The sequence below is a fragment of the Bombina bombina genome, chromosome 8 (genome assembly GCF_027579735.1).
Source record: "Bombina bombina isolate aBomBom1 chromosome 8, aBomBom1.pri, whole genome shotgun sequence".
NCBI classification, from domain to species: domain Eukaryota; kingdom Metazoa; phylum Chordata; class Amphibia; order Anura; family Bombinatoridae; genus Bombina; species Bombina bombina.
Genome location: NC_069506.1, coordinates 248,910,580 through 248,928,735, shown reverse-complemented (window position 1 = coordinate 248,928,735; position 18,156 = coordinate 248,910,580). Strand labels below are relative to the sequence as shown.

The 18,156-nt window shown below is 38.2% G+C and overlaps 1 protein-coding gene across 1 annotated transcript in view; it reads right to left on the bottom strand.

Moving 5' to 3' along the window:
- LOC128638163 (sialoadhesin) overlaps positions 1-793 on the bottom strand; it is a 140,269-nt gene extending 139,476 nt beyond the window's left edge. Inside the window, exon 1 of the mRNA XM_053690027.1 lies at positions 693-793. Within this exon, the coding sequence (XP_053546002.1) occupies positions 693-747 (55 nt within the window). The 5' untranslated portion in view covers positions 748-793. The remainder of the gene's footprint in view (positions 1-692) is intronic.
- Positions 794-18,156: the final 17,363 nt, after the last annotated feature.

The window sequence follows — 18,156 nt, the reverse complement described above, 5'->3', positions numbered from 1 at the left end:
ACTAATAAGCACATTCACTTTAAATTGCAGGGTTTGCAGTGACTAAATGGCTGAGATAGAATTCAATATTACAAGTAGATCTCCAGCCAGTCAAAAGTTATCAGAATTAAAAAGTAATCACACTTTAACTATGTCTGCCAAATTAGAAAAGCCTGGGGTTTTATGAGTATCACTATATTTATTTTTCTTAACAATGCTAATAGGTAAAATGTTTCAGTTTAAAGGGATAGTAAACCAAAAATGTATTTTTTAAAAAAGATAGCTAATCCCTTTATTTGCCATTCCCCAGTTCTGCATAACCAACACTGTTATAGAAATATACTTTTTACATCTGTAATTACCTGTATCTAAGCTTCTGCTTACTGCCTCCTTATCTCAGATCTTTTGATAGATTTGCATTTCAGGCAATTAGTGCTGACTTAAATAACTTCATGAAACACATGAACTAATGCCCTCTAGCTGTGAAAACTGTCAAATGCATTAAGATGAAAGGCGGTCTTCAAGGACTTAGAAATTAGCATATGAGCCTACCTAGGTTTAGCTTTAAACTAAGAATAACAAGAGAACAAAGCAAATTTGATGATAAAAGTAAATTAGAAAGTTGTTTCAAATTGCATTGCTATCTGAATCATGAAAGTTTAAATTTGACTTTACTATCCCTTTAAATTAAATTAATTTCTATAATCTGTTACCTTTAACAAAAATAATAAGCTGAGTAGTGTTCACATATAAATAACATAGTTTCATCTTCTTAAGATTTTTGCACTGGTTTCTGACGGTTCTTCCAACTTGTTACTTCTGAAAGAAAGAAAGAAAGAAAGAAAGAAAGAAAGAAAGAAAAAAAGTAACTATTTAGTTATGATGGAAAACTCTATCTCCAGAAATGTTGGGCAGCAATGGGGTCAAAACTTGCCCCCTCCTAGGTGAACTTTTATATGGGTTGGTGGGAACTGACCCACATGTTTTTTAGATGAGAATCCCTTCAAACATCATATAACATTATATAGAGGCTTTATAGATTATTTGATTTTTGTATAGAAAGTGGATGAAACAACCCTAAAAAAGGTTTTTGAGTTTAATTTAATGATATGAATCTAAAATGTACTTTTGAAACTGACAATTTTTAAATAAAATAGAGTGGACACTAATGTGTGCAGAAAACCGATTTCCCAGAATGCACTGCTCCATGCAAGGACCAATCAATCACAAGTTTTTAAGGCCATTGCAAAAGGCTAATTTTTGAGGTTAAAATGGAATTGTTTAAATGATTATTATTTCTTGCAGTACACTGCTACACTAGAAAAACATCTGGAAGATAGGGGTTTCCCTAAACCAACTATAGAGAATGCTAAATATAAGGTAATTGCAATGGATAGGGAAAATTTCATTAAAGAAGACAAAATAAAAACATTCAATGACAAAAACATTACAGATAAGATAACATTCACTACACAGTTTTCACATCAATATAGGGAAATATGTAACATAGTTCGCAACCACATCCCTTTGTTGGCAGCAGATGATAGATTGCAAAACATAGTTAAAAAAGGCTGCAATTTCTTATATCAAAACGAGAGTGAACATTATCTTATGGTTGGAAGTGAAAGGTAGATGTGGATTCACCAAATGTATAGCTTGTAAATATGTAAAAAATGGTAACAATTTTACATATAGTGTTACTGGTGAAAAGTTTAAAATTGCAACATGTGAAAATTGCAGAACTTCAAATGTTATATATCTTATAACATGCTTATGCTTATAACATTGTGTGGCTGTAGGTTAAAGACCCAGGAAGAAAAGACTATCGGCTAGATTTAGAGTTCTGCGGCCAAAGGGGTGCGTTAGCTACACGTGCTTTTCCCCCCCGCACCTTTTAAATACAGCTGGTATTTAGAGTTCACAAAAGGGCTGTGTTAGGCTCCAAAAAGGGAGAGTATAGCATAATTTACTGCCACTGCAACTCTCAATACCAGCGGTGCTTACGGACACAGCCAGCTTCAAAAACGTGCTTGTGCACGATTCCCCCATAGGAAACAATGGGGCAGTTTGAGCTGAAAAAAAACCTAACACCTGCAAAAAGGCAGCGTTCAGCTCCTAACGCAGCCCCATTGTTTCCTATGGGGAAACACTTCCTACGTCTGCACCTAACACCCTAACATGTACCCCGAGTCTAAGCACCCCTAACCTTACACTTATTAACCCCTAATCTGCCGCCCCCGCTATCACTGACCCCTGCATTACACTATTAACCCCTAATCTGCTGCTCCGTACACCGCCGCAACCTACGTTATCCCTATGAACCCCTAATCTGCTGCCCCTAACCCCCGCCGACCCCTATATTATTTTTATTACCCCCTAATCTGCCCCCCCCAACGTCGCCGCTACCTACCTACAATTATTAACCCCTAATCTGCCGACTGGACCTCACCGCTACTCTAATAAATGTATTAACCCCTAAAGCTAAGTCTAACCCTAACCCTAACACCCCCCTAAGTTAAATATAATTTTTATCAAACAAAATAAAATAAATCTTATTAAATAAATTAATCCTATTTAAAGCTAAATACTTACCTGTAAAATAAACCCTAATATAGCTACAATATAAATAATAATTATATTGTAGCTATTTTAGGATTAATATTTATTTTACAGGCAACTTTGTATTTATTTTAACCAGGTACAATAGCTATTAAATAGTTAAGAACTATTTAATAGCTAAAATAGTTAAAATAATTACAAAATTACCTGTAAAATAAATCCTAACCTAAGTTACAATTAAACCTAACACTACACTATCAATAAATTAATTAAATAAACTACCTACAATTATCTACAATTAAACCTAACACTACACTATCAATAAATAAATTAAATACAAATACCTACAAATAAATACAAATAAATACACTAACTAAAGTACAAAAAATAAAAAAAGAACTAAGTTACAAAAAATAAAAAAATAATTTATAAACATTATAAAAATATTACAACAATTTTAAGGTGATTACACCTACTCTAAGCCCCCTAATAAAATAACAAAGCCCCCCAAAATAAAAAAATGCCGTACCCTATTCTAAAATAAAAATTGAAAAGCTCTTTTACCTTACCAGCCCTTAAAAGGGCCTTTTGTGGGGCATGCCCCAAAGAATTCTGCTCTTTTGCCTGTAAAAAAAACATACAATACCCCCCCAACATTACAACCCACCACCCACATACCCCTAATCTAACCCAAACCCCCCTTAAATAAACCTAACACTAAGCCCCTGAAGATCTTCCTACCTTGTCTTCACCACGCCGGGTATCACCGATTCGTCCAGAAGAGGGTCCGAAGTCTTCCTCCTATCCGGGGCTGAAGAGGTCCAACATCCGGCTGAAGTCTTCCTCCTATCCGGGGCTGAAGAGGTCCATCATCTGGCTGAAGTCTTTATCCAAGCGGGGGCTGAAGAGGTCCATCATCCGGCTGAAGTCTTTATCCAAGCGTGGGCTAAAGAGGTCCATCATCCGGCTGAAGTCTTCCTCCTATCCGGGGCTGAAGAGGTCCATCATCTGGCTGAAGTCTTTATCCAAGCGGGGGCTGAAGAGGTCCATCATCCGGCTGAAGTCTTTATCCAAGCGGGGGCTGAAGAGGTCCATCATCCGGCTGAAGTCTTCTATCAAGCGGCATCTTCAATCTTCTTTCTTCCAGATCCATCTTCATTCCGCCGACGCGGAACATCCATCCTGGCCGACGACTTCCCGACGAATGACGGTTCCTTTAAGAGATTCTATCAGCCAATCGGAATTAAGGTAGGAAAATTCTGATTGGCTGATGTAATCAGCCAATCAGATTCAAGTTCAATCCGATTGGCTGATCCAATCAGCCAATCAGATTGAGCTTGCATTCTATTGGCTGTTTCGATCAGCGTTAGAAAGATCCCATTGAAAAGATAGGCTATGCAATTGGCGTAGGGGGATCTGCGGTATGGAAAAGTCGCGGCTGGAAAGTGAGCCTTTCCTGACTGACTCTAAATACCAGCGGGTGGCCAAAACCAGCGTTAGGACCCCCTAACGCTGGTTTTGACGGCTAACGCAGAACTCTAAATCTAGGCGTTTGAGGCTTATCTATCAAGCTCCGAATGGAACTTGAAGGGCCGTGTTTCTGGTGAGTCTTCAGACTCGCCAGAAACAGCAGTTATGAAGCAGCGGTCTAAAGACTGCTGCTCCATAACCCTGTCCGCCTGCTCTGATGAGGCGGACAGGAATCGCTGGATTCAGTGAGGTCTTGCGGACCTGATCCGTACTGTCGGATCAGGTCCGCAAGACCTTTAATAAAACTGGCCTCCTTGACTTGGTCCTGAGCCTTTCACCATTTGGCCAAATGCTGTAACTAACTCTTTCATTGAGCTTTTAATCTAGCTGTATAATTGCAAGAAACGGCCTTACTTTTTACATGTTGTATATACAGTGTGTATATATACATACATACATTCATACAGATAAACAACTAATGAAGGGGCATGGTTTACTTTTTAAAAAGAGATGCAGGCTCCTTTTACAACTAATATATTAATGTGGCATATATAAAATGCCTTGCATCTGCAAAATTTAGCTACCTAATGCACACATTTCTTTTTTAATTATTATTTTTGTTGTTAAGTGCTTAAAAATTTAGAGATTGCTTAGAGAGCGTACATCTAACACATTTAAATAATTCAGGCTTCCATTGGCAATACATACTAATTCAGTGCCACAATTTTCTGTCAGAAATCATGTCTCAATATGTATATGTATGTATGTATGAGTAAGGGCTATGTAGGCCCGAAACGTTGCAGTGTTTTATCCTCTTCACCTCAATAAAGGATTAATTTTGATAAAGCAGTGCTGAGACTACTTCTATTTTCTTGGAATATATTTATATATATATATACATATACACAATTCCCAAGGAACTAATCCACCCACCCAAAGCCAGCAACCTGGGTGAAATTTTTTTTGGGGATCTAGTGTCCCCTTCTTCAGAACAAAATACCAGGTGATAAGCCCCACAATTTATAGTGAAACAGTGTTACAAACAATAACATACCCCTCCTATCAAATCCGCGCCAAACAGTGTATTATGGAACACAAGCTTACATTCCCTCATATCAGAAAAACGGAAATGTGTCTGATGTCACTTCCACTAGTTCTGTGTATTCACATAACACAAACTAATTCAAAATCAACATGCAATGTTACATACCTATGTGATTCAATGTATCACTCTGAGAATGTGGTGATATAAACAAACATATCGTGTTCACAGAAACATACTTGTCTACGATCACTAAGATCAGATGAAGGTTGCCATAGTAACTCTGTGAATGTGCTAAACATAAAAACATGGGGGGTGCGTGTCCGACCAACGACCAAGGTGGCTGCTTTTACAAAACAGCTGACCACTGAAGTTGATAAATCTGCTGTTTATCACCCATCTGAGTGACAATCCAAGTATTTTATATGAGAAATAGTGAAGACAGATATTCGAGAAAAAGACTCTTGCAATTTCTATCTATAATTTCAGCCTAGCGGACCTCTAACGAGGAGATACGCAGCAGAGGCCGATTGCGGCACGTATCTCTCTCCACCCCTCCATTTTCCTGAAGTTTCAGGCAGCGCAGCTATATATGCTGAACTAAATATTTCAAGTATAGCTAACCTATACAAAATAACGTCGGTAGCAGCTCTATTAAAGAGAGAGAGACACACTAGCCTTAGTACCACCCAGATACCGCAACGCTGACCATAATTTCCTGAGGCATACACAAGTGACTACTTGTGACCAGCATGGAGTCGGCTGTCCATCTTGTGGATGAGCTCAGTAGCCTTATAGATATTTGTCAAGCCGAATTGATAGAAGAGTTGCGTACCGCATTTATATTACCTGTGGTTGACAACGCCAATGGTGGTTTACAAACAGTCCCTGCTCCGGTGACAGAGGGAGGTTGCGGTGCTCTAGCCTTGGAAGTCCTGTTCAATACCATAGAGCCAAGCGCCATACGTGAACGACATGCATCAGAAACTGGAACTGAACTAGGAACACTATCAGACCTAATAAAAGAGAAAATCAACAGCCTTGAACCTTGAAATGCAGATACAGCCACTGGTGGAAAGGGGAGCACTGTCAGACTCACAACGCAGGAGCAGTCGCGCCAGAGGCAAAACGCAGGAGCAGTCGCGCCAGAGGAGAGGGTGCATTCAAACTCATATGCTCCAGATCAGGACAATACTTGGAGATATGGTGGCACTATTTCCTTCACAGCATCCAGATGTTCTGGCCAATTTGTGGGTAACAATAACCACCAGAGTTGGAGTGGGTTAAACTAGGTTTAGTTACAGTGGACTTCTGCCTTATAACAATCATGACAGCTATTTTCACCTACTAAAGGGGGTTAAATGATTTCCGGACACTGCAACTCGGACCCTCAGACTTGACAATATATTGACTGATCCTAACACCCCTTAGTTTTTATGATTATGCTTCACCATATTGCTATTTTCTGTTGTAGGAGCGCTTTGTAGAAAAACTAAAAGAGGAGAAATGGGGAGAAACAACAAGAAAAATAATTTCTCTTAATGTGAAATCAGCTCATGCTATATTGTTTACATGTGCTTATTTGTTCTGCCCTACTGCTCCAATTTTTTTTTTTTTGCCACTAGTTTCCCCTAGAGACTACTTATATATACTCTATAACTTAGTGGGTAGTGTGGTTTAGCTGTTATTTTTAAAAGGAAAAAAAAAAAATCATAATGAGACAAGAAAGGCTTAATTCATACATTACCCATGCTGCCCCATTACAACAATATAGTCAATACATATAAAGAGAGGAACATGTACGATACTTTGTATGGCAGATTTTATATATTATATACCTCATATGGAGGATCATAAGTTTGAATATGGAGCACTCCTGTGGTATAGCTATTGTGAGAAAAACTTTATGATCCATTCTGGTAGTTTATTTAATTTTTCTGTTTGTTTACAATTATAATCCTGAGGGTCCAAGAGTTGCCCTATATACCTAGGACAATAGTTAGGTGCTGGTGCCTTTAAGTATCTAACTAACTATAAGCCTATGGTATAAGAGTGGCCCTATACGTTTGCCATTTGTTATATACCCCTTAATGTTGCCCCTTTTTGATACATTAAGATATAAGAGGTCCAAGAGTGACCACTATTTTTCATATGGGGATATACTTGTTAAACTTTTATATTTGCTTGTTATATCACAGTTGATTTGCATTCACAGCTTAGAGCTCTCAAGTTTAAAGGACCAGTCAACACTGTACATTTGCATAATCAACAAATACATGATAAGAAGACAGTACAATAGCACTTAGTCTGAATTTCAAATGAGTAGTAGATTTTTGTTAAATAAATTGCAAAGTTATGTCTATTTCCACTCCCCCTGTACCATGTGACAGCCATCAGCCAATCACAAATGCATATACGTATATGCTGTGAATTCTTGCACATGCTCAGTAGGAGTTGGTGACTCAAAAAGTGTAAATATAAAAAGACTGTGCACATTTTGTTACTGTAAGTAAATTGGAAAGTTGTTTAAAATTGCATGCTGTATCTGAATCATGAAGTTTAATTTTGACTTGAGTGTCCCTTTAAGTTTTCAAAGTTTTTACATAACAGTTATTATTTATGTTTGACAGATTAACCTTCAAGGCTTCATCCTGTGCCATACTATGATATCTTATGTAATGGTTATACATTAGACCTAATTATAGCCCTAAGGGTCCTAGAGTGGCCCTATATGCTCTATATTTAATGAAACTCAAAGACGCAGCTTATATTTACTTCTTGTATTACATCACAATTCAGAGTTCTTAGTAATATTATTTTATTGTTTCCTTAATATAGATAAAATAAGGTTCATTATTTGAGACCCAAGAGTGGTCTCCTCAAAATCAAGACTACCTTCTATAGCTTTCCATGTTTTCTACCACCACAAGGTCCAAAAGTGACCTTATCTGTTATCTTGAAGGTATATAGTTTGAATGGCAAATATATTTGTATGCAATACCTCTGAAGACATCTTCTGTCATATCAACACGTAATGTCTATCTTGTTTAGCTTATTTTGACTCTAAGCAATGTAACAATCATTCTTTGTAATCTTAATTGACAGTACTACTGTGTGAATGCCTTGAATTTAATCTCAATAAAAAAAAGCAAAAAAAAAAATAAAAACATAAAAACATGTACACATATTTTACCCATATGCACACATACAAAAAATATATATAGTACAAGATCTAATTCCTAAATATGGACTATGGACAATGTGCCCATTTATCCAGAGGCTCAGAGATATGCTCAACAGACAAATGCCTTTAGCCTGGTTAGTACAGTTGTATTCAGATGTAAACAGTGGCTTAATCTGATGATAATGGTGACAGCTTATATGGGATATATGTGTATGTAGGTGACACTGATTATAGATAAAAATCTACAATCCCATGCCACTCATATGGCAAAGTAGGTTGACTCATGGCATCCCCAGATGTATTTTATCCCCCATGCCATAAAATATACCCAATTCCCAACATGCACCCCAAGTATGTATCAGATATCTACATTATATCAGTCATTTGAAATCTGGTATTTAGTTAAGAGCACATGAAACAATTGTCCCCAATCTGTAAATCAACTGGGCTTCTCGGGTGAATTGGAGTCTGTCCCTATCTCTCACCCCCTATCCAATTTAGCAACATGATCAATAAGTATGTATCTGATGGAGGCACTAGAGTGTGACATCTCTGCACAATGAAGTGCTACTGGTTGGTCTGAATGTCCTTTCTCTAGTAAAGTTCAACAAGAGGTTCAGTACAAGCTAATGTATGGTGCCGCTGGATAATATACCAAACCCAGAACCACATAAACAGCAACAAAAGGCAGCAGCACTCAAATTCAGCTTCTTTTACTTGCTTTATTGGTCATCAAACTATGAATTAGAAACAGCAGTGACATTTCGGGTTACACACCCTCACTCATGCCATACTCACAAACTCTCATTTTCTCCTTATATACCCAATAGGGACACACCCTGATTTAACCCCTTTAATATAATTAACATATACAAAAGTTTACAGTTTACATCTACAGACTAGAAATTCAATCAAGCAACCAATTCACAGCATATTTATAAAAACACTGACAGATCATAATCCTTATTCATACCTGCTGGCATAAGTGTATTTAAATGAAAAAAATCCAAAAGGATTCCCTTTGGTTCAGAAATTGTTCCTCATTCTCCCCCACATCTGAATGGTAACACCTGTTCTGTTACCTAGAATCTGAGTAGGCTAACATTATGGCCTGCCTGCATAAAATATAATGCTTTATATGATTTAACATACTTTCTCCTTATATTCAATTTGTGTTCTGTCATACGTTCACGTACTGTACGTGATGTCTCTCCAATGTGCATTAAACCACATCCACAAAAAAATCCCTGTTTTAGGATGTACAGGATGTACAAAGGTTAAACTTTTTATCATACTATTGCAATTGGAATATCTCAAACATGGAAAACAACCATGATTCTTTTTGGAAATATATTTCTGGTTAAATGTCCAATAGAGCCTATATCAGCCCTCACAAGGGTATCCTTGATATTAGTACCACTCTTATACGCAGCCATTAGTAATTCTTAATACAAAACCCATCTTTTGTTCTTTTTCCTTCATCATTTTTTATTGCTATCAGTTTTCAGTAATTGTTCTGTAGGCATGTCAAGTACATTTTTTATTTATTTTTCAATTAACCCTTTGCTATATCCCCTCTCAATAAACAAATTACCCATTTTTTTTAGTTTCTCTTCAACTTTTCTCTCGTCTGACACAATGCACCGTACCTGCATGAGTTGACTCTTGGGTAAATCATTTTTTAAGGATGGAGGATAGGCAATAGAGGCCAGTAATAGATTGTTCCTATTAGTGCTTTTCTTGTATAAATCTACCCTCAACCTGCCGTCTTCCTTTATAATCAAGGTATCCAGAAATGCCAATTGTTTTTCACTAAACTTCAGATTTAGTTTGATTTTACATGTAGCACTATTCAGGGATTCTACAAAATGCAATAGGCTCTCAATGTCGCCTACCCATATGCCAAAAATATTGTCAATGTAGCGCCACCAAGTGGGGCAATATCTTTCAAACAATACATTCTCATATACCACTTTCTCTTCAAAAATATTCATGAATAAATTGGCATTTGTGGGGACGACATTGGAGATTGCTGTACTTTGTAGTTGCACGTAATATTGATCTTGGAACAAAAAACTGTTGTATTTAAGTATTATCTCCAACAAGGCAATAATGAACTCTCTCTCATTATCATTAAACATCTTAGAGCTAGCCAATATCTTATCCACAGCACTCACTCCACAACTATGACTAATTGTGGTGTAAAGGCTGGAAACATCCAGACTGAATAATATACACTTTTTTTTTTTTTTTTTTAAATTAAAAGAGATTTATTTTAGAAATCTCTTCTAATTTATTCAGAAAATCCCCAGTGTCCTTAATATATGACTGAGATTGTGCTACAAATTGTCTTAATACACGATCTAGATAGAAATATTCGAAAACACTGATCCAATACTTGCCACAATCAGACGACCTGGAGGTACATTTAAATTTTTGTGTACTCTTGGCAAGGTACGTATTTATAACCAGTGTTTTCGGATGATCACATGATAGAAATTCCTTTTGTACTCCAATAATGCCACAATTCAACCCTTGCTCAACACATGATTTAATTTCTCTCTTTATGTCAAAAATCCGATTATAGTTAACTGGTTTGTATACATCTTTATCCAACAACTGACAATTTATCTCATTAATATACTGATTTTTATGAAGAACAACCGTGACTCTGCCCTTATTGTCAGTTTTAACCACAATATTTTTATTTATCTTTATTTCCAACAACCCCTCTTTTTCTAATTTCAAAAAATTAGTTACAGCATATTTCCTGCCCAAATTCTTATTTGCAACTTTTTTTCTTAGTTTCTTTATATCAAAATATACCAATGACTTAAATGTATCTAAACTTTTATCATAATGGTGTGGTATACATTTCTTTCTGTTTTTTAATTGTAAGGTTTTTAATTTAGGTACACCCTTATTATTTATACCTTTACCAATGGAAACTTCAGATAATGTCTGGTACTTTAGAGATAGAGGGATTAGTATTCATAGAGAAAAAGATTTTAACTTAAAAGGACACTAGAGGCAAAATTTTTTATTTAATGATTCAGATAAAACATGCAATTTTTTTTTTTTAAAGAAATTTTTTATTGAGCATAAAGAAATTACAATAAGCAAAAAGATAAGAGAACATACATAAATGTAGCGTAGATCAGATTTCCATGCAAAAAAACAACAAACTAGAGTCCTTTGATAATCTGGAGGTAGAGTATAATCCCCGAACTCCCAGGCCGGGAGCCTAGGAGTCCATATTCTTTTCTCTTTTTCAAACTGTTATGGCTCTGTTTTTTAATTTTTCTGTTGCAAACATTAATAAAACAATAAACAATAACCTAGCAAACATATAAAGGTCTATTTGTGTAATTCAGTACGTAGGATTAGTCTACTTACCAAGCCTACAATGTACTTCTGTCAGTGTCAGTTTTAGATATATATAATAGCATAGTCAGGAAGGTAGAAGGGGAAAGACTAGGAGGAAAGAGAATAAGAGAAGGGAAAAGAAAGAAAGAGGAGAGAAAAAAAAAAAAAAAAAAAAAAAAAAAAAGGGGGGGGGTAGGAGGTGAGTAGATATGTCCAATTAATGTGGCATGTGAACTTCTATGTATTATAGATATATATATATATTAAGGGTATCATTTAGTTAACCTATATTGGCCTCGGAAGGGTTCCACAACTCTAACATCGCCTCATATATTTCCATGTTGCCATTTTTCATGTATTGGTATCTTTCTATTTGGAGCAGTGAAGTAACCTGCCTTTGCCATGTAGCTAATGTGGGGATCTCACATGATTTCCATCTTTGCGGTATAAGAAGTTTGGCGCTGTTTAACATGATATACAACAAGAGTCTATTAGGTTTGTTTCGGATTTTAGGTAAGTCCAAAAAGAGAAGGATACTTGGGTCTTTTTGTATGTGTATGTTAAGTTTGGTATTCATTTCAGAGATCACCTCTGACCAAAAATTGTCCATGTCTCTACATGACCACCATATATGTATCAGATCTGCTTCTTCCCCACATCCCCTCCAGCATTTTCCACTACTTTTCCTATAGATGTAACGTAGTCTGGTTGGCGTGAGGTACCACCTCGCCAGTAGCTTAAAGTTCATTTCCATAATGCTGGAAGAAACCGTGGCCTCCCTATGGCTCGCGAGGGCCCGGTCCCATTCTTCCTGACTGATCTCCCTTTCTAAGTCTTTAGCCCATTTGAGAGTATAAGAGGGATATTCTGTACCACTATTAGTCAGTAATATGTTGTAGATTTTGGATATGAGGTGCCTAGGATGGGATTGTTGTGTACATAGGACTTCAAATCTGGTCATTGGGCGGTTAAATTCATCCCTTTTCTTGTGTGTCTGGACAAAGTGCGCTAATTGTGTATATGCGAACCACGGAGGCGGAAGCCCTCCGTCGCCCCCAGCCATGGTCTCTCTCTGTTTCAGTCTGCCCCCCTCTAGTACGTTTTTCAAGGTGAATTCCTGTATGTGTGGGGAGGTACAAGTCAATGAGGGGAAGTTTACAGTCGGTAGGTCAGGGTTGCATTTGTATGGTGTCATTGGGGAGAGCATGGAGGAGAGGTGAGTAGAAGTTTTAAGGATTTTATCCCATATTATAAACAATTCGTTCCACAACGGGTAGCGGGAGATCTCATTAGGCCTCGATTTTGGAGAAATCCAGGCCCAAATTCCCATATTGTCTGAATTTAAGATTGCCCTATCAAGCTGGATCCACTTTTTATCTGCTGAGTTGTGACACCACTCCACAAGGCGTTGTAAAAAGACTGCGTGTCTGTATACTTCTATATTTGGTACTCCCAGTCCTCCCCTAAATCTAGGAAGGAACATTGTGGATTTTGGGATGCGTGGTCTAATTTTTTGCCAAATATACTGTCCTATGGTATTTTGAAGGTTCGCAATGTACTGTCTAGGTAAAGGGATAGGTAACGTTTGTAGTATATATAAGATACGTGGTAGTATATTCATCTTTATAACTTGGACTCTACCTAGCCATGAAATCTGTTTGTTACTCCAGCTCGAGAGGTCAGCCATGAATTGGTCTTGTAGGTGTTTATAGTTAGTCAAGAACAGGTCTTTGGGGTCTGTCGTTAGGAAAATACCCAAATATTTCATTTTGTGAGGTTGGACAATTAAAGGACTTGTGGATTTTATTCTAAGCATAGTGTCAGGGGGTGTCGTAATATTTAGGATTTCCGATTTAGATGCGTTCAGGTGAAAATAAGAGAATCTACCGTATTCTTCGAATTCGTCTAATAGTGTTGTTAAAGAATTCTCTGGGTTAGTTAATGTAAACAAGATGTCATCGGCATATAATGCCAATTTATGTTCTGAGTTATTAATTTTGATGCCACAGACCAGGGGATTCTGCCTTATTTTATGAGCCAGTGCCTCTACCGATAAGGCGAATAAGATTGGGGATAGGGGACATCCCTGTCTCGTACCATTGGTGATATTAAACGGTTCTGACAAGATATCGTTAACCCTAACTTTAGCGGATGGAGTAGAGTATAAGGCAAAAATTTTGGAAATAAAGGAGCTACTGATGTTCATCTGTTTTAAAACAGAGCCGAGAAAGCCCCAATTGACCCTGTCAAAGGCCTTCTCGGCGTCTGTGGAGACCAATATCATAGGTATTTGGTTATTACGGGTATAGGAAATTAGTTGGAGTATTCGAAGCGTATTGTCCTTTGCCTCTCTTCCTGGCATAAATCCCACCTGGTCTGGGTTCACCAATTTAAGTAAAATTTTATTAAGTCTATCCGAAAGGATTTTGGCATATATTTTCACGTCCACATTGAGTAATGATATGGGCCTGAAATTTTCGGGTTTTGTAGGGGGTTTACCTGGCTTGGGGAGAACCGTGATATATGCCTCTAACATTTGCTTGGAGAAGCCACCTACCTCTTCCACTACATTAAAGAGTTGTGTAAGGTGGAGAGTCAGAGCAGAAGAAAACAGTCTGTAATATTTGCTTCCAAAGCCGTCTGGGCCCGGGCTCTTTCCCAGGGGTGTATGTTTGATAGCTAGTGAGACCTCCTCACAAGAGATGGGGCGATCAAGTGTGGTTGAGTCTGTTGCATCTAAGTGGGGGAGGTCAAGGCTGGAGGTATATTTGTGTATGTCGGCCAAAGTTGGAGGGCTCTGTCTTGGGTTAGTATCGTCAGTTGATTGTTTGATGTTATAAAGGGTATCGTAGTATTTTCTAAACGTTTCTGCAATATGGACGCTATCCGTTTTAATATGCCCCTCTTTATCTTTCATTGTAAGAATGTATGATTTTAAATGTTTACGCTTGATTGATCGGGCCAGTAAACGGCCTGCTTTATTCCCATGGGTATAGTAATATTGTTTAAGTGCTAGTGTCTGTTTTTGTTGATCTAAATGAAGGAAGTCCCTTACTTTTGTACGTGCTTGTGTTAATAGATCTGAGAGGGTTGTGTCATCCGGTTGTTGTTTATGAGCTTTTTCTGCCTCAGTCAATGTTTGTAGTAGGTCGTTATACTTTCTCCTGTGTAGTGTGCGTAGTCTAGCCTTATGTTTGATCAGAATTCCCCTAATCACGCACTTGTGTGCTTCCCATCTTGTCATTTCTGAAGTCTCTTTTACTGTGTTAATTTGAAAGTATTCTGGGATGGCTCTATCCAGCTCTGCCCTAACCAGGGGGTCATCTAATAAATGGTCATCCAGTCGCCACTGGAATGGGGCAAGGGGTGTCTCTGGCCAGTCTAGTGTGCACAGTACTGGTGCATGGTCTGACCAAGTGATAGGTAGTATTTTAGACGTTTTTATTATAGATAGGATTAGGGGATCTACAAAAAAGTAGTCCAAGCGAGAGTAGATTTTATGAGGGTGGGAAAAAAAGGTGTAATCTCTCTTGGTCGGGTTTGACACTCTCCAGACATCGTGAACAGCTAAATCTCTAAGGAGATGGTTGATGCTTTTAATGTCTCTTTTTGGTAGCGTGGAAGTGCCCCCCGATGTGTCTAATCTGGGGTCCATGGGGATGTTAAAGTCTCCTCCTATAATAAGAGGGCCTTTCATGTGGTCTATAATGTGGTTAGAGAGGTGTCTCAAGAATGTTTTCTGGCCTGTGTTAGGAAAGTAGGTGTTAACAATAGTGAGAGGGCGCCCATACAGTAACCCATGGACAATGAGAAATCTACCCTCTTGGTCTTTATCTGTTTGGGTCACTTGGAATGGGATTGAGTGTTTGAATAAGATTCCTACTCCGTTCTTTTTTTTTGGTCCTGAGGCAAAGAAGGCAGTGGGGTATTCTCTGTTGTACCACTTTGGTTCATGCCCTTTTTTAAAATGGGATTCTTGGATAAGGACAATATCTCCTCCCATCCTGATAAGATCTTTCATAACAATTTTGCGTTTCATAGGGCTATTCAAGCCCTTAACATTAATAGTTATACATGTGAGTGTTTTACTTGCCATAGGCATATCTAAGGTTGAGGGGGGTGAGGTGAAAGAAAAAAAAAAAAAAAAAAAAAAAAAAAAAAAAAGGCGTAGAGTTAGAGGGAGTAGTAAGAAGAGTGGGGAAGAATAGATGTAATCAGAGTAGAAGAAAGGAGTTGTAAATTGAAGAGACAAGAAAGGGGAATAGGAATAGTGAGTGTTCAGCAGTCAGTTAAAGGTTTCGTAACCTATCGGCTACTGAGGGTATACAGTTACTGTCTAAGAGAAAGAGGAAAGAGCCCTTTCTCCTAAGGGTCATTTAAGTGTGTACTTCACTTTCTATATAAAGTTTTTGATCCCGGTATATATAAACTATATGGTTAGGGTTATGACCTGTGGTAACTCTGCGTAATGATGTAACAGCATTAAGATTAAAACTACCACCCCTGAATGTGGAAATAAAACCTGCGGATTATTGCATGTCCCGCTAATTCCATTGTTATAATGTATGTCCATGTCACAAGCTAAATGTTATCAAAGAGAGTCCTGCCTACATCCTAATGTGTCTCAGGTCCCTGATGAGTATGAGTGGTCCTTCGGTCCACGAAGGAGGAGATAAGCTCTATGATGCCATGTACATATATAACAACTGAGCATTCTTTTAAATATAACTTCAAAACAAACATGTTAACGTAACATTATAACAGTCAATTATTAGCAAACGTAACTGTGGCAAACTCCAAGGTGCCACAACATAACATGAAGAACATTACAGTTTATTCTAACCTTGTAAACATAATTTTATAATTGGCTGATTTTAATCAGTAAAGTTTTATCGCTCTTTATGTAGCATAAGGTTCTTCACCCTTTGTCTGCAGTGATTCTCTTATATATGGCGGATAGATACAGTTCTTGGTGCATCATAAACATATGTTATTTGTCCCTGGGATCAGCCCAGTATTCAGTAGTTTAGTCTCAATATCTGTGGCATCTCATATGACACATATAGCTAGGATATATCACCCAAGGGTGGCCCCGGGCGACAACACAGTCAATTAATTATTATACGATACCTCATCTTGGCGTGGAACTTAGGTGTTGATTGCTATCCGGCTGTGATGGAAAGGGAGGTCTCATGTTTTCTGACTCTGTGTCTGGGAAGGCAATTTTTAGGCCCAGCTTCTCGTTGAATTTATGGAGATCATCAGGGCTGCGGTACACCACTGCTTCTCCATTCTTTGTAGTAATTATACTTACTGGAAATCCCCAGCGGTATTGGATCCCTGCATTTCGGAGCGCTTCAGTAATAAATCTTAACTCTCGCCGCTTTTGAAGGGTGGCTGGGCTTATATCCGAAAAGATTTGGATGTTGACGCCAGCATGAGTGATAGGTGACTTTGCTCTTGCATTTTTTAGCACTTCTTCTTTGTCTAGAAAATTCAGGAAACGAACAATTACGTCCCGTGGGGGTGCTTTCATAGCTGGTTTCGGCCTGAGGGCCCTGTGAGCTCTCTCCAATATCACCTCTGGTGCCGTTGGAGTGCCTTTAATTGATCTAAACATATCTTGCAAGCAGCCTAGTAACGCAGATGGTATAATAGATTCGGGGATCCCCCTGATCCTCAAGTTATTTCGTCTGTTGCGGTTGTCGAGGTCTTCGACTTTGTCCATTAAAAAGTTAATAGTTTCTTCGTGAGCATGTAATTGTTTAGTAGAATGCTGTACATCATCACACAGCATGGTCTGTATGTTTTCTAGTTTGGCCACTTTTTGTTTGACCTGGGAAATGTCTTTCCGCAGTTCTCCAAATAAGTCCTTGACCTCTCTGAGAACCTCCTTAATGTCATCTTTAGATGATAAGTTCTTTAAGTCTTCTCTTGTTATGTAGGGGCTAGTTTCTGGTGCAGCGTCATTTAGTAAAACAGGAGAATGGCTCCCATCAGGGTCAGACCCATTATCTGTCTGAGGCTCTGCAGCCTTAAGGTATTGGTTGAGAGTGGCATTTCTTAATGGTTTTTCCATTTTAGTTGCTTTTTTGCAGGGCATTCCAAAGCACCCTTATTTTAAACCAAGGTTCCTGGTGAAAATAATATAGGTAGAGTTGCCAGTGTTTCCAATGCACTGTGGGAGCGTTATCTACAATGCCTGCAGTCTATGCTTGTAAATAATCAAAGTGCGCAACAGGCTTAATACTATTACTAGGCCACTCTCCTGCTCTTCAGCATATCTCGTGATGTGATCGGAACTGTTATAAAAGTGTAAAGAGCAAAAACTTGAATAGCCGTTCTGTGTGTATTCCACCCTGTATATTTTAGCAAATGTCACTAATTATGGGCTAGCTCCACCAGGGGAGATGGTCTCTTTCCCATACCTGTGACTTGTGCCGTGTCGTGCGTTTCGTTACACCGGGTGATCTCTGCCGTGTGTATTAGGTCCGGCTGTTGTTTGATGACCTCCGGAGTCACCCGGTTGCTAAGCAGACTGTATCGCAGAGAATCG